Here is a 21,056-nt window from a genome sequence, read left to right on the forward strand (position 1 = left end):
CTCCTCCCACAGGTGGCGCTGTGCCGGGTTATGCGCGGTCCTCCCTCCCACAGTGGCGCTGTGCCGGGTTATGCGAGGTCCTCCCTCCCACAGGTGGCGCTGTAGCGGATTATGCGACGTCCTCCCTCCCACAGGTGGCGCTGTGCCAGGTGATATGAGGTCATTCTTCCCACAGGTGGCGCTGTGCCAGGTTATCCGCGGCTCTTCCCCCAGGTGGCGCTGTGCCGGGTTATGCGCCGTCCTCCCTCCCCCACACGTGGCGCTGTACTGGGTTATGCGCGGTTCCTCCCACAGGTGGCGCTGTGCAGGGTTATGCGCGGTCCTCCCTCCCGCAGGTGGCGCTGTGCCGTGTTATGCACAGTCCTCCCTCCCCACACGTGGCGCTGTGCTGGGTTATGTGCGGTTCCTCCTACAGGTGGCGCTGTGCAGGGTTATGCGCGGTCCTCCCTCCCGCAGGTGGCGCTGTGCCGTGTTATGAGCGGTCCTCCCTCCCCCACAGGTGGCGCTGTGCCGGGTTATGCGCGGTCCTCCCGCTGGTGGCGGTTGTGTGGGAGACCTCCTGCTGACAGATGGCGCTGTGGTGACCGGAGGCTCGGTGAAGGTTCCGGGCACATTGTGATGAAGACCTCCAGCAGGTCGGTGGCGCTGCACCGGGAGGACTTTAATACCTCCAGGCAGCAGGGGCCGCTGTGGGTGGGAAGCGGCAACTTGTGGTGTCCGCGGCCCCGGCAATGGCGCAGCAGTTCCAGGCGCTGAGATGCTGCTTTTGTAAAATACACCAAGTCCATCAGGTAAAGAAGGCGGGAGACCGGCCCGCAGCCCCCCCCGCCCCTCGCCCAGCCCCCCCCCCGCCCCTCGCCCAGCCCCCCCCCCCCGCCCCTCGCCCAGCCCGCCCCTCGCCCAGCCCCCCCCGCCCCTCACCCAGCCCCCCCCCCGCCCCTCACCCAGCCCCCCCCGCCCCTCACCCAGCCCCCCCCCGCCCCTCGCCCAGCCCCCCCCCCCCGCCCCTCGCCCAGCCCCCCCCCCCCGCCCCTCGCCCAGCCCCCCCCCCGCCCCTCGCCCAGCCCCCCCCCCGGCCCCTCGCCCAGCCCCCGCCCCTCGCCCAGCCCCCGCCCCTCGCCCAGCCCCCCCCGCCCCTCGCCCAGCCCCCCCCCGCCCCTCGCCCAGCCCCCCCCCGCCCCTCGCCCAGCCCCCCCCCGCCCCTCGCCCAGCCCCCCCCCCCGCCCCTCACCCAGCCCCCCCCCCCCGCCCCTCACCCAGCCCCCCCCCCCGCCCCTCACCCAGCCCCCCCCCCGCCCCTCACCCAGCCCCCCCCCCGCCCCTCACCCAGCCCCCCCCCCCGCCCCTCACCCAGCCCCCCCCCCGTCCCTCACCCAGCCCCCCCCCGCCCCTCACCCAGCCCCCCCCGCCCCTCACCCAGCCCCCCCCGCCCCTCACCCAGCCCCCCCCCGCCCCTCACCCAGCCCCCCCCCGCCCCTCACCCAGCCCCCCCCCGCCCCTCACCCAGCCCCCCCCCCGCCCCTCACCCAGCCCCCCCCGCCCCTCACCCAGCCCCCCCCCGCCCCTCACCCAGCCCCCCGCACCTCACCCAGCCCCCGCACCTCACCCAGCCCCCCCCCCGCACCTCACCCAGCCCCCCCCCGCACCTCACCCAGCCCCCCCCCCGCACCTCACCCAGCCCCCCCCCCGCACCTCACCCAGCCCCCCCCCGCACCTCACCCAGCCCCCCCCCGCACCTCACTCAGCCCCCCTCACCCAGCCCCCCCCTCACCCAGCCCCCCCCGCACCTCACCCAAGCCCCCCCCGCACCTCACCCAGCCCCCCCCGCACCTCACTCAGCCCCCCTCACCCAGCCCCCCCCTCACCCAGCCCCCCCCCCCCCCGCACCTCACCGAGCCCCCCCCCCGCACCTCACCCAGCCCCCCCCCCGCACCTCACTCAGCCCCCCTCACCCAGCCCCCCCCTCACCCAGCCCCCCCTCACCCAGCCCCCCCCTCACCCAGCCCCCCCCCGCAGCTCACCCAGCCCGCCCCCGCAGCTCACCCAGCCCGCCCCCGCAGCTCACCCAGCCCGCCCCCGCAGCTCACCCAGCCCCCCCCCCGCAGCTCACCCAGCCCCCCCCCGCAGCTCACCCAGCCCCCCCCCGCAGCTCACCCAGCCCCCCCCCGCAGCTCACCCAGCCCCCCCTGCAGCTCACCCAGCCCCCCACGCAGCTCACCCAGCCCCCCCCGCAGCTCACCCAGCCCCCCCCCGCAGCTCACCCAGCCCCCCCCCGCAGCTCACCCAGCCCCCCCCGCAGCTCACCCAGCCCCCCCCGCAGCTCACCCAGCCCCCCCCGCAGCTCACCCAGCCCCCCCCGCAGCTCACCCAGCCCCCCCCGCAGCTCACCCAGCCCCCCCCCGCAGCTCACCCAGCCCCCCCCGCAGCTCACCCAGCCCCCCCCGCAGCTCACCCAGCCCCCCCGCAGCTCACCCAGCCCCCCCCCGCAGCTCACCCAGCCCCCCCCCGCAGCTCACCCAGCCCCCCCCCGCAGCTCACCCAGCCCCCCCCCGCAGCTCACCCAGCCCCCCCCCCGCAGCTCACCCAGCCCCCCCCGCAGCTCACCCAGCCCCCCCCGCAGCTCACCCAGCCCCCCCCGCAGCTCACCCAGCCCCCCCCGCAGCTCACCCAGCCCCCCCCGCAGCTCACCCAGCCCCCCCCGCAGCTCACCCAGCCCCCCCCGCAGCTCACCCAGCCCCCCCCCCACAGCTCACCCAGCCCCCCCCCACAGCTCACCCAGCCCCCCCCCCCCAGCTCACCCAGCCCCCCCCCCCCAGCTCACCCAGCCCCCCCCCCCCCCCCCAGCTCACCCAGCCCCCCCCCCCCCCCCCCAGCTCACCCAGCCCCCCCCCCAGCTCACCCAGCCCCCCCCCCCCCCCGGACCTCTCCCAGCCCCCCCCCCCCCCCCCTGCAGCTCACGATCCCCCTCCCCCATCCTTCACTTTCCTGCCTATTCCTGCAATATTTTCCACCTGATTAATATTGCAGTCCCTGTTCTGAGAATATAATGAGAAGCAGGGACAGCTACTTATTTCCCTGTGTGGTGGCTGTGCCCTTCATTCAGGCAATGACACTATCTCATCTGACCCTCACACCCCTTGATTCTCTTTGTGTCAAAAACTGTATTGATCTCTACCTTGAAAATACTCATGAACTGAACGTTCCCAGAGCGTTCCAAAGGTGCACAACATCATTGAATGAACAAACGTCGCCTTGTCTCAACCCTCTGTGGTTGGTGCCTTAACCTGAGACTGTGACCATCGGGCGGTAGTTACTATTGAACCTGTTTCAAGCAGTGTTTTAGGAGAAGATCCTGATGGGGTTTTTGAGACATCCAGAGTCATAGGCGAATGCTCTGGGAACATCAGTTCATAACCCACCATAGCTGGTAAAATTTAGATTCATTTAATAAACCTGGTTTCAGGAATGATGACCATCGATAGTTGAAAACAAAACCCATATGGTTCACTAATGCCCTTTAGAGAAGGAAATCTGCCGTCCTTACCTGGTCGGGCCTCCATGTGACTCCAGACCCACAGCAACGTGGCTAATTCTTAACTGTCCTCTGCAATGGCTAAGCAAGCTGCTCAGTTCAAGGGCAGTTAGGGTTCGGTATCAAATGCTGGGCTCCTCAATAATGTCCATGAATGAAAAAAAAAATTCAGATCACCGCTCATTGTATAAGAAAACAAATTCTCATCTTTACCTTAAATTCAGAGGAGTGTTTTAAAATGAATCCTCGGGCTGTGTAAACTGCTGACATGACTGGTATTCAAAGTTCTCCGATCAAGGGTTGGTGGTGAGTGTCTTGAGGTTCTGCAGTCCACCTGATGTAGGTACACTATGCTGTTAGGGAGGGAGTTCAAGGATTGTGATGCAGGTCACGGGACGAATATAGTGTTCCTTCAGGTCACGGGATGAATATAGTGTTCCTTCAGGTCACGGGATGAATATAGTGTTCCTTCAGGTCACGGGATGAATATAGTGTTCCTTAATATATTGTATCAGTAGGTGATGTTGGCAAAGATTCATTATGGACAAACCAGTTCTAATGTTGCACATCACCTTTCCTCACTCTGCATTGTCTTGTTGCATACCATGGCACAGAACTAATGCCTTGTCCATTCCAGTCATGCCTTCCCTGGGTGCACGTCGCTGTCAGTTGCGCTGTGCCTGGGAGAATGATCACCGCTTTCTTTGGCAGAAGTATGCTGACAAAACTGATCGTCACTTGTGGGGGCCAAATAATAGGACTCGAGGACCTTTGAAACAACATGATCAAATCTTTAATATTTGAAAACCGTGCCACAAGTCCTCCAATTGCCAAGTGGTTTTCAGCTTGGAGACAGAGTGGGGGGAATAAAGGGACTCTTGATTAATAGGATATGATTAGTGTTTCCCCAATAATCTATACTGGGGCCACAGCTTTTCACCTTCTATACCAATGATGGACAAAGGAATTGTTAGTTTATTCAAGTTTGCAGAGTTAAGAGGTATAGTACGTTGTAAAGCAGGGAATTACAATGGAATGTTAAAATACCGGAAATACACAGCAGGTTCAGCAGCATCTTTGGTGAGAAAAAGTTTTTTTTTAATATTTTTATTGGCTAAAGTTTTCATTATAATAAAATAACACTACATTATGCAATAAATACGTAACGGTACAACACAAAAATAGCACAATCAATACTTCAACCCCCTAACCCCACCCTTCAACATATAACTCAACATCTAAGTCACCACGCCATCCCACCCCCCAAGCAGCTGACGGTAGCTACCTCCGAAAAAGGACATGAATGGCTGCCACCTCAACTAGAACCCTTCTACCCACCCCTTAATGGTGTACTTGACCGTCTCTCGATTATAGGAACTCCATTTGGTCGCCAATCAGGCTGAGGCACTAGGCGGAGTAGAACGCCCTTCTGGGCGGCACGGTGATTAGCACTGCTGCCTCACAGCTCCAGGGTCCTGAGTTCAAATCCGGCCTCGGATGAAATTTCACATTCTCCCCGTGTGTGCGTGGGTTTCCTCCGGGTGCTCCGGTTTCCTCCCACAGTCCAAAGATGTGCAGGTCAGGTGGATGGGCCATTGCCCCTTAGTGTCAAAAAGGTTAGGTGGGGTTATGGGGATAGGGTGGAGGTGTGGGCTTAGTAGGGTGGTCTTTCCAAGCGCCAGTGCAGACTTAGAGTCATAGATGTTTACAGCATGGAAACAGGCCCTTCGGCCCAGCTTGTCCCTGCCGCCCACTTAATGGGCCAAGTGGCCTCCTTTTGCACTGTAAATTCTGCGTGAACAAGGCAAAGACAAGGCCATCGGCCTTCACCCCTGTCTGCGGCACCGGTGAGTCCGAAAATGGTCACCAGTGGACAAGGCTCCAGCTCGATATCAAGAATCCCTGACATGGTGTCAAGGAAGGAGACCCAGAGGTTTACAAGTTTTGGAAACAACCAGAACATGTGGGTATGATTCCTGGCCCCCCGAGAACAACGTTCGCATTTATCCTCCATCCCTGAGAGAAAAACACTCATCCTCGCCTTGGTCAGATGTGCCCTGTGTACCACCTTGAACTGAGCCTAGCACAGGAGGAGGTGGAGTTGACCCTGTGAAGAGCCTCACTCCACCCCCCCCCCACCCCCCCCAAATCAAAAACCAGACCCAGCTCGCCCTCCCACTTCACCTCATCCAATGGAGCCTGCTCTGCCATAAGCGTCCAAAATCCTCCCTCCATCCAATTCGCTCCCCCCTGACCTGAACTTCAAATCCAAATCCGCTGGCACACAAATAGATGATTCATACAAATAGGGGCTAATAACATGGAGCCGAGCTTAAAGTTTTGTCAAAACTGCCTCCAAATCCACAGCGTGGACACCACTACCAACTCGAGGTAGATTTTACAGCGAAAATGGCAGCGAGGCAGTTACCAAGGCCCCCAAACTAGAACCACTACAAGAGCCCAACTCTTATCTTTCCCCCATGGGATTTGGATCCTTGATACCTTTTCAATATTAGCTGCACAGTAATAAAACAACAAATTAGGTAACGCTAAGCTACCTGACTCTGTCTCTGAAGAAACGCCCTCTAAATCCTTGGAGGTCTTGCCCGCCCAAATGAAGGAAGCTATCACTTTGTTGACTCTAGCAAAGAAAGATTTGGGGAGAAATATAGGGAGACACTAAAAAATAAATGAAAACCTCGGGAGGACATTTTAATAGTCTGAGCCCTGGCCGCCAAGGACAGGGGGAGGTTACCCCACTTCTGCAAGTTAGATTTGACCCCATTCACCAGCCTAGTATCATTTAATTTATAGAGGGAGGCCCAATCATGGGCTAGCCAGGTAACGAAAGCTAGGGTGGGATTTACCAGCTATTCACGGCGGAGTGAAATCCCGGTCCCACGCCGGCAATGAGGAGTGCTGTCGATGGGAAATCCCGTTGACGACGCCGGGACCGGTATATCCTGCTGACGGGCTACCTCCCCTGCCGAATAATACACGGTGGGGTGGTCGGGAGGAGGCCTCTTGTTCTGCCCAGTGCCTCGGCCTGCTTGAGTGACCCACTGGAGTACCCCGTGATAGATCGGTAGAAGTGTTCTTCTCAAAATCGCAGCCATTCATTTCCTCTTTCAAAGAGCTAGTCACCGTCAGTTGTTAGAGGGTTTTTTTGGTTAAGTTTTGTTTTACTGGGGTGGGGCGTTGGGATTGGGCGGGTGATTAAGTTTGGCGTTTTTGTTACGTGTTGTGATTTTGCTTTGTTTCAATGGAAAATGTTCCCAATTAAAATATACTTTTTTTCAAACGATAATCAAATTTCTAACCCCCTCCTCTTTAACTTGCCCCACCCTCTGAACACACACAGACAAACACAGAGGAGAAAGAGAGGTGTAAAAATGATACTAAAAGTAGAAGGATAAGAGTCCCTGTTTCAGATGGACGTGTTCCAGTTGGATTCTTTCAGTCGAGGCCTCCGGATGGATGAGGTCTTTGCTTTCAGGCTGCAATAGTTTTCACTAGATTCATCGGGGTCTCGGGACCTCTGCAGACTCAGAAACAGCAGGCAGGAAATATTTTGAAGAAAGAGAGAGGGAGTAACACACAGCCTCTCCTCTCAGCATCCAGGAGCTTTCTGCCTGGTTCTCTGAAAAAGCCCTACCTGGCAGGACCCAGCTGCTGCCTGTTGCCGGGCAGAATACGGTCTCTGGCCAATCCATTGGCCATCAGCTACCCAATCGAACCAAATCTCTCAGGTGCCATAAAGTCTTGAGTTCTGTTCTCAATCTTCATAGCACAGTGCACAATTTTCCAACTTTTGAGTTTCCCACTTTCCCTGCTCGACTTGAAGGTCCAGGGACCAAATATGATAACGACAAAGTAAAAGAAATAAGGAAATCAATAGGAAGGGCTCTTAAAATATTTAATGCGTCCTGATACTGAAACTTTTTAATTTGTATTTTCTGTTTTAGGTTAAGAAGAGTAAGAAGTGGAACTGTAAATTGTGTGGAGAGGAGCAGTCACTTGTGAAGGTGAGCTTGCTGATTTTGTTACACTCACTCAGTGCGGGAAGGACCTTCAGTGAACCGGAGAGGTTGTGCAAGTCACTACTGGTGAAAAGCCTGGGCGAAGGGGAGAGCTCCACTAACAAAATGGCAGTTTTGTTTGTTAGAATCTGTCAACACTGAAAGGCCATTCGGCCTATTATGTCTGTGCTGGCTCTTTGAAAGGTCTGTCCATTTAATCCCACTGCCCAGCTCTTTTTCCATAGCACTGCACATTCTGACTTTCAATATGTATCCAATTCCCATTTGAAAGTTACCATTCAATCTATTTCTACCACCCTTTCAGGAAGCACTTAGTCAGAACAACTTTCTGTGAGAAAATGTCCCCCTTGCCCCTCTGGTACAAAAACTGTCTCCTGTGGTTACCCACCCTCTCGCCACTTGAAACAGGTCCTCCCTCGAGAGACAATTTTTCTCACTACATTAAGCCCGTCATGATTTTGAACACTCCGCTTAACCTTCACTGCTCTAACCAGAGACACCCAGGCCTTCACTGCCCCGAACAGAGACACCCAGGCCTTCACTGCCCCAAAAAGAGCCATCCAGGACCTTCACTGCCCCAAACAGAGCCATCCAGGCCTTCACTGTCCCAAACAGAGCCACCCAGGACCTTCACTGCCCCAAACAGAACCATCCAGGACCTTCACTGTCCCAAACAGAGCCATCCAGGACCTTCACTGCCCCAAACAGAACCATCCAGGACCTTCACTGCCCCAAACAGAGCCACCCAGGACCTTCACTGCCCCAAACAGAGCCACCCAGGACCTTCACTGCCCCAAACAGAGACTCCCAGGACCTTCACTGCCCCAAACAGAGCCTCCCAGGACCTTCACTGCCCCAAACAGAGCCACCCAGGACCTTCACTGCCCCAAACAGAACCATCCAGGACCTTCACTGCCCCAAACAGAGCCTCCCAGGACCTTCACTGCCCCAAACAGAGCCTCCCAGGACCTTCACTGCCCCAAACAGAGCCTCCCAGGACCTTCACTGCCCCAAACAGAGCCTCCCAGGACCTTCACTGCCCCAAACAGAGCCTCCCAGGACCTTCACTGCCCCAAACAGAGCCTCCCAGGACCTTCACTGCCCCAAACAGAACCATCCAGGACCTTCACTGTCCCAAACAGAGCCATTCGGGACCTTCACTGACCCAAACAGAGCCACCCAGGACCTTCACTGTCCCAAACAGAACCATCCAGGACCTTCACTGCCCCAAACAGAGCCTCCCAGGACCTTCACTGCCCCAAACAGAACCATCCAGGACCTTCACTGCCCCAAACAGAGCCTCCCAGGACCTTCACTGCCCCAAACAGAGCCTCCCAGGACCTTCACTGCCCCAAACAGAGCCTCCCAGGACCTTCACTGCCCCAAACAGAGCCTCCCAGGACCTTCACTGCCCCAAACAGAGCCTCCCAGGACCTTCACTGCCCCAAACAGAGCCTCCCAGGACCTTCACTGCCCCAAACAGAACCATCCAGGACCTTCACTGTCCCAAACAGAGCCATTCGGGACCTTCACTGACCCAAACAGAGCCACCCAGGACCTTCACTGCCCCAAACAGAACCATCCAGGACCTTCACTGTCCCAAACAGAGCCATCCAGGACCTTCACTGCCCCAAACAGAGCCACCCAGGACCTTCACTGCCCCAAACAGAACCATCCAGGACCTTCACTGCCCCAAACAGAGCCTCCCAGGACCTTCACTGCCCCAAACAGAACCATCCAGGACCTTCACTGCCCCAAACAGAGCCTCCCAGGACCTTCACTGCCCCAAACAGAGCCTCCCAGGACCTTCACTGCCCCAAACAGAGCCTCCCAGGACCTTCACTGCCCCAAACAGAGCCTCCCAGGACCTTCACTGCCCCAAACAGAGCCTCCCAGGACCTTCACTGCCCCAAACAGAGCCTCCCAGGACCTTCACTGCCCCAAACAGAACCATCCAGGACCTTCACTGTCCCAAACAGAGCCATTCGGGACCTTCACTGACCCAAACAGAGCCACCCAGGACCTTCACTGACCCAAACAGAGCCTCCCAGGGCCTTCACTGTCCCAAACAGAGCTACCCAGGACCTTCACTGTCCCAAACAGAGCCTCCCAGGACCTTCACTGACCCAAACAGAGCCACCCAGGACCTTCACTGACCCAAACAGAGCCTCCCAGGGCCTTCACTGTACCAAACAGAGCCTCCCAGGACCTTCACTGACCCAAACAGAGCCACCCAGGACCTTCACTGTCCCAAACAGAGCTACCCAGGACCTTCACTGTCCCAAACAGAGCTACCCAGGACCTTCACTGTCCCAAACAGAGCCTCCCAGGACCTTCACTGTCCCAAACAGAGCCATCCAGGACCTTCACTGTCCCAAACAGAGCCATCCAGGACCCTCACTGACCCAAACAGAGCCACCCAGGACCTTCACTGACCCAAACAGAGCCACCCAGGACCTTCACTGACCCAAACAGAGCCTCCCAGGACCTTCACTGTCCCAAACAGAGCCACCCAGGACCTTCACTGCCCCAAACAGAGCCACCCAGGACCTTCACTGCCCCAAACAGAGCCACCCAGGACCTTCACTGTCCCAAACAGAGCCACCCAGGGCCTTCACTGTCCCAAACAGAGCCACCCAGGGCCTTCACTGTCCCAAACAGAGCCACACAGGGCCTTCACTGTCCCAAACAGAGCCACACAGGGCCTTCACTGTCCCAAACAGAACCACCCAGGACCTTCACTGTCCCAAACAGAGCCACCCAGGACCTTCACTGCCCCAAACAGAGCCATCTAGGACCTTCACTGTCCCAAACAGCCACCCAGGACCTTCACTGCCCCAAACAGAGCCACACAGGGCCTTCACTGTCCCAAACAGAGCCACCCAGGGCCTTCACTGTCCCAAACAGAGCCACCCAGGACCTTCACTGCCCCAAACAGAGCCTCCCAGGGCCTTCACTGTTCCAAACAGAGCCACCCAGGGCCTTCACTGTCCCAAACAGAGCCACCCAGGACCTTCACTGTCCCAAACAGCCATCCAGGACCTTCACTGCCCCAAACAGAGCCATCCAGGACCTTCACTGCCCCAAACAGAGCCTCCCAGGGCCTTCACTGTCCCAAACAGAGCCACCCAGGGCCTTCACTGTCCCAAACAGCCACCCAGGACCCTCACTGTCACAAACAGAGCCACCCAGGACCTTCACTGCCCCAAACAGAGCCTCCCAGGACTTTCACTGTCCCAAACAGAGCTACCCAGGGCCCTCACTGTCCCAAACAGAGCCATCCAGGACCTTCACTGACCCAAACAGAGCCACCCAGGACCTTCACTGACCCAAACAGAGCCTCCCAGGACCTTCACTGTCCCAAACAGAACCACCCAGGGCCTTCACTGTCCCAAACAGAGCCACCCAGGACCTTCACTGTCCCAAACAGCCATCCAGGACCTTCACTGCCCCAAACAGAGCCATCCAGGACCTTCACTGCCCCAAACAGAGCCTCCCAGGGCCTTCACTGTCCCAAACAGAGCCACCCAGGGCCTTCACTGTCCCAAACAGAGCCACCCAGGACCTTCACTGTCCCAAACGGCCATCCAGGACCTTCACTGCCCCAAACAGAGCCACCCAGGACCTTCACTGCCCCAAACAGCCACCCAGGACCCTCACTGTCACAAACAGAGCCACCCAGGACCTTCACTGGCCCAAACAGAGCCACCCAGGCCTTCACTGACCCAAACAGAGCCACCCAGGACCTTCACTGTCCCAAACAGAGCTACCCAGGGCCCTCACTGTCCCAAACAGAGCCACCCAGGACCTTCACTGTCCCAAACAGCCTCCCAGGACCTTCACTGACCCAAACAGAGCCTCCCAGGACCTTCACTGTCACAAACAGAGCCATCCAGGACCTTCACTGCCCCAAACAGAGCCTCCCAGGGCCTTCACTGTCCCAAACAGAGCTACCCAGGGCCCTCACTGTCCCAAACAGAGCCACCCAGGACCTTCACTGACCCAAACAGAGCCACCCAGGACCTTCACTGCCCCAAACAGAGCCTCCCAGGACCTTCACTGTCCCAAACAGAACCATCCAGGACCTTCACTGCCCCAAACAGAGCCTCCCAGGGCCTTCACTGTCCCAAACAGAGCTACCCAGGGCCCTCACTGTCCCAAACAGAACCATCCAGGACCTTCACTGCCCCAAACAGAGCCTCCCAGGGCCTTCACTGTCCCAAACAGAGCTACCCAGGGCCCTCACTGTCCCAAACAGAACCATCCAGGACCTTCACTGTCCCAAACAGCCACCCAGGACCTTCACTGACCCAAACAGAGCCACCCAGGACCTTCACTGCCCCAAACAGAGCCTCCCAGGACCTTCACTGTCCCAAACAGAACCATCCAGGACCTTCACTGTCCCAAACAGAGCCTCCCAGGACCTTCACTGTCCCAAACAGAACCATCCAGGACCTTCACTGCCCCAAACAGAGCCTCCCAGGACCTTCACTGTCCCAAACAGAGCCACCCAGGACCTTCACTGCCCCAAACAGAGCCACCCAGGACCTTCACTGTCCCAAACAGAGCCACCCAGGGCCTTCACTGTCCCAAACAGAGCCACCCAGGGCCTTCACTGTCCCAAACAGAGCCACCCAGGACCTTCACTGTCCCAAACAGCCATCCAGGACCTTCACTGCCCCAAACAGAGCCTCCCAGGGCCTTCACTGTTCCAAACAGAGCCACCCAGGGCCTTCACTGTCCCAAACAGAGCCACCCAGGACCTTCACTGTCCCAAACAGCCATCCAGGACCTTCACTGCCCCAAACAGAGCCACCCAGGACCTTCACTGTCCCAAACAGAGCCACCCAGGACCCTCACTGTCACAAACAGAGCCACCCAGGACCTTCACTGTACCAAACAGAGCCACCCAGGACCTTCACTGCCCCAAACAGAGCCATCCAGGACCTTCACTGCCCCAAACAGAGCCTCCCAGGGCCTTCACTGTCCCAAACAGAGCCACCCAGGGCCTTCACTGTCCCAAACAGCCACCCAGGACCTTCACTGCCCCAAACAGAGCCATCCAGGACCTTCACTGCCCCAAACAGAGCCTCCCAGGACTTTCACTGTCCCAAACAGAGCTACCCAGGGCCCTCACTGTCCCAAACAGAGCCACCCAGGACCTTCACTGTCCCAAACAGCCATCCAGGACCTTCACTGCCCCAAACAGAGCCATCCAGGACCTTCACTGCCCCAAACAGAGCCTCCCAGGGCCTTCACTGTCCCAAACAGAGCCACCCAGGGCCTTCACTGTCCCAAACAGAGCCACCCAGGGCCTTCACTGTCCCAAACAGAGCCACCCAGGACCTTCACTGCCCCAAACAGCCACCCAGGACCCTCACTGTCACAAACTGAGCCACCCAGGGCCTTCACTGCCCCAAACAGAGCCACCCAGGACCTTCACTGCCCCAAACAGCCACCCAGGACCCTCACTGTCACAAACAGAGCCACCCAGGACCTTCACTGGCCCAAACAGAGCCACCCAGGCCTTCACTGACCCAAACAGAGCCACCCAGGACCTTCACTGTCCCAAACAGAGCCTCCCAGGACTTTCACTGTCCCAAACAGAGCCACCCAGGACCTTCACTGCCCCAAACAGCCACCCAGGACCCTCACTGTCACAAACAGAGCCACCCAGGACCTTCACTGGCCCAAACAGAGCCACCCAGGCCTTCACTGACCCAAACAGAGCTACCCAGGGCCCTCACTGTCCCAAACAGAGCCTCCCAGGACCTTCACTGACCCAAACAGAGCCTCCCAGGACCTTCACTGTCCCAAACAGAGCCATCCAGGACCTTCACTGCCCCATACAGAACCATCCAGGACCTTCACTGTCCCAAACAGAGCCTCCCAGGACCTTCACTGTCCCAAACAGAGCCATTCGGGACCTCACTGTCCCAAACAGAGCCACCCAGGACCTTCACTGCCCCAAACAGAACCATCCTGGACCTTCACTGTCCCAAACAGAGCCACCCAGGACCTTCACTGCCCCAAACAGAACCATCCAGGACCTTCACTGTCCCAAACAGAGCCATCCAGGACATTCACTGACCCAAACAGAGCCATCCAGGACCTTCACTGCCCCAAACAGAGCCTCCCAGGACCTTCACTGTCCCAAACAGAGCCATCCAGGACATTCACTGACCCAAACAGAGCCACCCAGGACCTTCACTGACCCAAACAGAGCCACCCAGGACCTTCACTGACTCAAACAGAGCCTCCCAGGACCTTCACTGCCCCAAACAGAGCCTCCCAGGACCTTCACTGACCCAAACAGAGCCACCCAGGACCTTCACTGCCCCAAACAGAGCCACCCAGGACCTTCACTGACCCAAACAGAGCCTCCCAGGACCTTCACTGCCCCAAACAGTGCCTCCCAGGACCTTCACTGACTCAAACAGAGCCTCCCAGGACCTTCACTGCCCCAAACAGAGCCTCCCAGGACCTTCACTGTCCCAAACAGAGCCATCCAGGACATTCACTGACCCAAACAGAGCCACCCAGGACCTTCACTGACCCAAACAGAGCCTCCCAGGACCTTCACTGTCCCAAACAGAGCTACCCAGGGCCCTCACTGTCCCAAACAGAGCCATCCAGGACCTTCACTGTCCCAAACAGAACCATCCAGGACCTTCACTGTCCCAAACAGAGCTACCCAGGGCCCTCACTGTCCCAAACAGAGCCATCCAGGACCTTCACTGTCCCAAACAGAACCACCCAGGGCCTTCACTGTCCCAAACAGAGCCTCCCAGGACCTTCACTGACCCAAACAGAGCCTCCCAGGACCTTCACTGCCCCAAACAGAGCCAACCAGGACCTTCACTGTCCCAAACAGAACCATCCAGGACCTTCACTGCCCCAAACAGAGCCACCCAGGGCCTTCACTGTCCCAAACAGAGCCACCCAGGGCCTTCACTGTCCCAAACAGAGCCACCCAGGGCCTTCACTGCCCCAAACAGAGCCACCCAGGGCCTTCACTGTCCCAAACAGAGCCACCCAGGACCTTCACTGCCCCAAACAGAGCCAACCAGGACCTTCACTGTCCCAAACAGAACCATCCAGGACCTTCACTGCCCCAAACAGAGCCATCTAGGACCATCACTGCCCCAAACAGAGCCACCCAGGGCCTTCACTGTCCCAAACAGAGCCACCCAGGGCCTTCACTGTCCCAAACAGAGCCACCCAGGACCTTCACTGTCCCAAACAGCCATCCAGGACCTTCACTGCCGCAAACAGAGCCATCCAGGACCTTCACTGCCCCAAACAGAGCCTCCCAGGGCCTTCACTGTTCCAAACAGAGCCACCCAGGGCCTTCACTGTCCCAAACAGAGCCACCCAGGACCTTCACTGTCCCAAACAGCCATCCAGGACCTTCACTGCCCCAAACAGAGCCACCCAGGACCTTCACTGTCCCAAACAGAGCCACCCAGGACCCTCACTGTCACAAACAGAGCCACCCAGGACCTTCACTGCCCCAAACAGAGCCATCCAGGACCTTCACTGCCCCAAACAGAGCCTCCCAGGGCCTTCACTGTCCCAAACAGAGCCACCCAGGGCCTTCACTGTCCCAAACAGCCACCCAGGACCCTCACTGTCACAAACAGAGCCACCCAGGACCTTCACTGGCCCAAACAGAGCCACCCAGGACCTTCACTGCCCCAAACAGGGCCTCCCAGGACTTTCACTGTCCCAAACAGAGCTACCCAGGGCCCTCACTGTCCCAAACAGAGCAACCCAGGACCTTCACTGTCCCAAACAGCCATCCAGGACCTTCACTGCCCCAAACAGAGCCATCCAGGCCTTCACTGCCCCAAACAGCCACCCAGGACCCTCACTGTCACAAACAGCCATCCAGGACCTTCACTGCCCCAAACAGAGCCACCCAGGACCTTCACTGCCCCAAACAGCCACCCAGGACCCTCACTGTCACAAACAGAGCCACCCAGGACCTTCACTGTCCCAAACAGAGCAACCCAGGACCTTCACTGTCCCAAACAGCCATCCAGGACCTTCACTGCCCCAAACAGAGCCATCCAGGCCTTCACTGTCCCAAACAGAGCAACCCAGGACCTTCACTGTCCCAAACAGCCATCCAGGACCTTCACTGCCCCAAACAGAGCCATCCAGGCCTTCACTGCCCCAAACAGCCACCCAGGACCCTCACTGTCACAAACAGCCATCCAGGACCTTCACTGCCCCAAACAGAGCCACCCAGGATCTTCACTGCCCCAAACAGCCACCCAGGACCCTCACTGTCACAAACAGAGCCACCCAGGACCTTCACTGGCCCAAACAGAGCCACCCAGGCCTTCACTGACCCAAACAGAGCCACCCAGGACCTTCACTGTCCCAAACAGAGCCTCCCAGGACTTTCACTGTCCCAAACAGAGCCATCCAGGACCTTCACTGCCCCAACCAGAGCCTCCCAGGGCCTTCACTGTCCCAAACAGAGCCACCCAGGGCCTTCACTGTCCCAAACAGCCATCCAGGACCTTCACTGCCCCAAACAGAGCCATCCAGGACCTTCACTGCCCCAAACAGAGCCTCCCAGGGCCTTCACTGTCCCAAACAGAGCCACCCAGGGCCTTCACTGTCCCAAACAGAGCCACCCAGGGCCTTCACTGTCCCAAACAGAGCCACCCAGGACCTTCACTGCCCCAAACAGCCACCCAGGACCCTCACTGTCACAAACAGAGCCACCCAGGGCCTTCACTGCCCCAAACAGAGCCACCCAGGACCTTCACTGCCCCAAACAGCCACCCAGGACCCTCACTGTCACAAACAGAGCCACCCAGGACCTTCACTGGCCCAAACAGAGCCTCCCAGGACTTTCACTGTCCCAAACAGAGCCATCCAGGACTTTCACTGCCCCAAACAGAGCCTCCCAGGGCCTTCACTGTCCCAAACAGAGCCACCCAGGGCCTTCACTGTCCCAAACAGAGCCACCCAGGGCCTTCACTGTCCCAAACAGAGCCACCCAGGACCTTCACTGCCCCAAACAGCCACCGAGGACCCTCACTGTCACAAACAGAGCCACCCAGGGCCTTCACTGCCCCAAACAGAGCCACCCAGGACCTTCACTGCCCCAAACAGCCACCCAGGACCCTCACTGTCACAAACAGAGCCACCCAGGACCTTCACTGGCCCAAACAGAGCCACCCAGGCCTTCACTGACCCAAACAGAGCCACCCAGGACCTTCACTGTCCCAAACAGAGCCTCCCAGGACTTTCACTGTCCCAAACAGAGCCACCCAGGACCTTCACTGCCCCAAACAGCCACCCAGGACCCTCACTGTCACAAACAGAGCCACCCAGGACCTTCACTGACCCAAACAGAGCCACCCAGGCCTTCACTGACCCAAACAGAGCTACCCAGGGCCCTCACTGTCCCAAACAGAGCCTCCCAGGACCTTCACTGACCCAAACAGAGCCTCCCAGGACCTTCACTGTCCCAAACAGAGCCATCCAGGACCTTCACTGCCCCATACAGAACCATCCAGGACCTTCACTGTCCCAAACAGAGCCTCCCAGGACCTTCACTGTCCCAAACAGAGCCATTCGGGACCTCACTGTCCCAAACAGAGCCACCCAGGACCTTCACTGCCCCAAACAGAACCATCCAGGACATTCACTGACCCAAACAGAGCCACCCAGGACCTTCACTGACCCAAACAGAGCCACCCAGGACCTTCACTGACTCAAACAGAGCCTCCCAGGACCTTCACTGCCCCAAACAGAGCCTCCCAGGACCTTCACTGACCCAAACAGAGCCACCCAGGACCTTCACTGCCCCAAACAGAGCCACCCAGGACCTTCACTGACCCAAACAGAGCCTCCCAGGACCTTCACTGCCCCAAACAGAGCCTCCCAGGACCTTCACTGACTCAAACAGAGCCTCCCAGGACCTTCACTGCCCCAAACAGAGCCTCCCAGGACCTTCACTGTCCCAAACAGAGCCATCCAGGACATTCACTGACCCAAACAGAGCCACCCAGGACCTTCACTGACCCAAACAGAGCCTCCCAGGACCTTCACTGTCCCAAACAGAGCTACCCAGGGCCCTCACTGTCCCAAACAGAGCCATCCAGGACCTTCACTGTCCCAAACAGAACCACCCAGGGCCTTCACTGTCCCAAACAGAGCCTCCCAGGACTTTCACTGACCCAAACAGAGCCTCCCAGGACCTTCACTGTCCCAAACAGAGCCAACCAGGACCTTCACTGCCCCAAACAGAGCCTCCCAGGACCTTCACTGTCCCAAACAGAACCATCCAGGACCTTCACTGCCCCAAACAGAGCCACCCAGGACCTTCACTGTCCCAAACAGAGCCACCCAGGACCTTCACTGTCCCAAACAGAGCCACCCAGGACCTTCACTGCCCCAAACAGAGCCACCCAGGGCCTTCACTGTCCCAAACAGAGCCACCCAGGACCTTCACTGTCCCAAACAGCCATCCAGGACCTTCACTGCCGCAAACAGAGCCATCCAGGACCATCACTGCCCCAAACAGAGCCACCCAGGGCCTTCACTGTCCCAAACAGAGCCACCCAGGACCTTCACTGTCCCAAACAGCCATCCAGGACCTTCACTGCCGCAAACAGAGCCATCCAGGACCTTCACTGCCCCAAACAGAGCCTCCCAGGGCCTTCACTGTTCCAAACAGAGCCACCCAGGGCCTTCACTGTCCCAAACAGAGCCATCCAGGACCTTCACTGCCCCAAACAGAGCCTCCCAGGGCCTTCACTGTTCCAAACAGAGCCACCCAGGGCCTTCACTGTCCCAAACAGAGCCTCCCAGGACCTTCACTGTCCCAAACAGAACCATCCAGGACCTTCACTGTCCCAAACAGAGCCACCCAGGACCTTCACTGTCCCAAACAGAGCCACCCAGGACTTTCACTGTCCCAAACAGAGCCACCCAGGACCTTCACTGCCCCAAACAGCCACCCAGGACCCTCACTGTCACAAACAGAGCCACCCAGGACCTTCACTGACCCAAACAGAGCCACCCAGGCCTTCACTGACCCAAACAGAGCTACCCAGGGCCCTCACTGTCCCAAACAGAGCCTCCCAGGACCTTCACTGACCCAAACAGAGCCTCCCAGGACCTTCACTGTCCCAAACAGAGCCATCCAGGACCTTCACTGCCCCATACAGAACCATCCAGGACCTTCACTGTCCCAAACAGAGCCTCCCAGGACCTTCACTGTCCCAAACAGAGCCATTCGGGACCTCACTGTCCCAAACAGAGCCACCCAGGACCTTCACTGCCCCAAACAGAACCATCCAGGACATTCACTGACCCAAACAGAGCCACCCAGGACCTTCACTGACCCAAACAGAGCCACCCAGGACCTTCACTGACTCAAACAGAGCCTCCCAGGACCTTCACTGCCCCAAACAGAGCCTCCCAGGACCTTCACTGACCCAAACAGAGCCACCCAGGACCTTCACTGCCCCAAACAGAGCCACCCAGGACCTTCACTGACCCAAACAGAGCCTCCCAGGACCTTCACTGCCCCAAACAGAGCCTCCCAGGACCTTCACTGACTCAAACAGAGCCTCCCAGGACCTTCACTGCCCCAAACAGAGCCTCCCAGGACCTTCACTGTCCCAAACAGAGCCATCCAGGACATTCACTGACCCAAACAGAGCCACCCAGGACCTTCACTGACCCAAACAGAGCCTCCCAGGACCTTCACTGTCCCAAACAGAGCTACCCAGGGCCCTCACTGTCCCAAACAGAGCCATCCAGGACCTTCACTGTCCCAAACAGAACCACCCAGGGCCTTCACTGTCCCAAACAGAGCCTCCCAGGACTTTCACTGACCCAAACAGAGCCTCCCAGGACCTTCACTGTCCCAAACAGAGCCAACCAGGACCTTCACTGCCCCAAACAGAGCCTCCCAGGACCTTCACTGTCCCAAACAGAACCATCCAGGACCTTCACTGCCCCAAACAGAGCCACCCAGGACCTTCACTGTCCCAAACAGAGCCACCCAGGACCTTCACTGTCCCAAACAGAGCCACCCAGGACCTTCACTGCCCCAAACAGAGCCACCCAGGGCCTTCACTGTCCCAAACAGAGCCACCCAGGACCTTCACTGTCCCAAACAGCCATCCAGGACCTTCACTGCCGCAAACAGAGCCATCCAGGACCATCACTGCCCCAAACAGAGCCACCCAGGGCCTTCACTGTCCCAAACAGAGCCACCCAGGACCTTCACTGTCCCAAACAGCCATCCAGGACCTTCACTGCCGCAAACAGAGCCATCCAGGACCTTCACTGCCCCAAACAGAGCCTCCCAGGGCCTTCACTGTTCCAAACAGAGCCACCCAGGGCCTTCACTGTCCCAAACAGAGCCATCCAGGACCTTCACTGCCCCAAACAGAGCCTCCCAGGGCCTTCACTGTTCCAAACAGAGCCACCCAGGGCCTTCACTGTCCCAAACAGAGCCTCCCAGGACCTTCACTGTCCCAAACAGAACCATCCAGGACCTTCACTGTCCCAAACAGAGCCACCCAGGACCTTCACTGTCCCAAACAGAGCCACCCAGGACCTTCACTGCCCCAAACAGAGCCATCCTGGACCTTCACTGTCCCAAACAGAGCCACCCAGGACCTTCACTGTCCCAAACAGAACCATCCAGGACCTTCACTGTCCCAAACAGCCATCCAGGACCTTCACTGCCGCAAACAGAGCCATCCAGGACCTTCACTGCCCCAAACAGAGCCTCCCAGGGCCTTCACTGTTCCAAACAGAGCCACCCAGGGCCTTCACTGTCCCAAACAGAGCCACCCAGGACCTTCACTGTCCCAAACAGCCATCCAGGACCTTCACTGCCCCAAACAGAGCCACCCAGGACCTTCACTGTCCCAAACAGAGCCACCCAGGACCCTCACTGTCACAAACAGAGCCACCCAGGACCTTCACTGTACCAAACAGAGCCACCCAGGACCTTCACTGCCCCAAACAGAGCCATCCAGGACCTTCACTGCCCCAAACAGAGCCTCCCAGGGCCTTCACTGTCCCAAACAGAGCCACCCAGGGCCTTCACTGTCCCAAACAGCCACCCAGGACCCTCACTGTCACAAACAGAGCCACCCAGGACCTTCACTGGCCCAAACAGAGCCACCCAGGACCTTCACTGCCCCAAACAGAGCCTCCCAGGACTTTCACTGTCCCAAACAGAGCTACCCAGGGCCCTCACTGTCCCAAACAGAGCCATCCAGGACCTCCACTGACCCAAACATGGCCACCCAGGGCCTTCACTGTCCCAAACAGAGCCACCCAGGACCTTCACTGTCCCAAACAGCCATCCAGGACCTTCACTGCCCCAAACAGAGCCATCCAGGCCTTCACTGCCCCAAACAGCCACCCAGGACCCTCACTGTCACAAACAGCCATCCAGGACCTTCACTGCCCCAAACAGAGCCACCCAGGAC

The 21,056-nt window shown here is 58.4% G+C and overlaps 1 protein-coding gene across 1 annotated transcript in view; it reads left to right on the forward strand.

The window, feature by feature from the left end:
- Window positions 1–673: 673 nt before the first annotated feature.
- The window catches only part of mrnip (MRN complex interacting protein), a 50,506-nt gene continuing 30,123 nt past the window's right edge, over window positions 674–21,056 (forward strand). The window contains exons 1-2 of the mRNA XM_072512684.1: window positions 674–791; window positions 7,498–7,557. Of these exons, the coding sequence (XP_072368785.1) occupies window positions 732–791; window positions 7,498–7,557 (120 nt within the window). The 5' untranslated portion in view covers window positions 674–731. The remainder of the gene's footprint in view (window positions 792–7,497; window positions 7,558–21,056) is intronic.

This window comes from Scyliorhinus torazame, chromosome 7 (genome assembly GCF_047496885.1).
Source record: "Scyliorhinus torazame isolate Kashiwa2021f chromosome 7, sScyTor2.1, whole genome shotgun sequence".
NCBI classification, from domain to species: domain Eukaryota; kingdom Metazoa; phylum Chordata; class Chondrichthyes; order Carcharhiniformes; family Scyliorhinidae; genus Scyliorhinus; species Scyliorhinus torazame.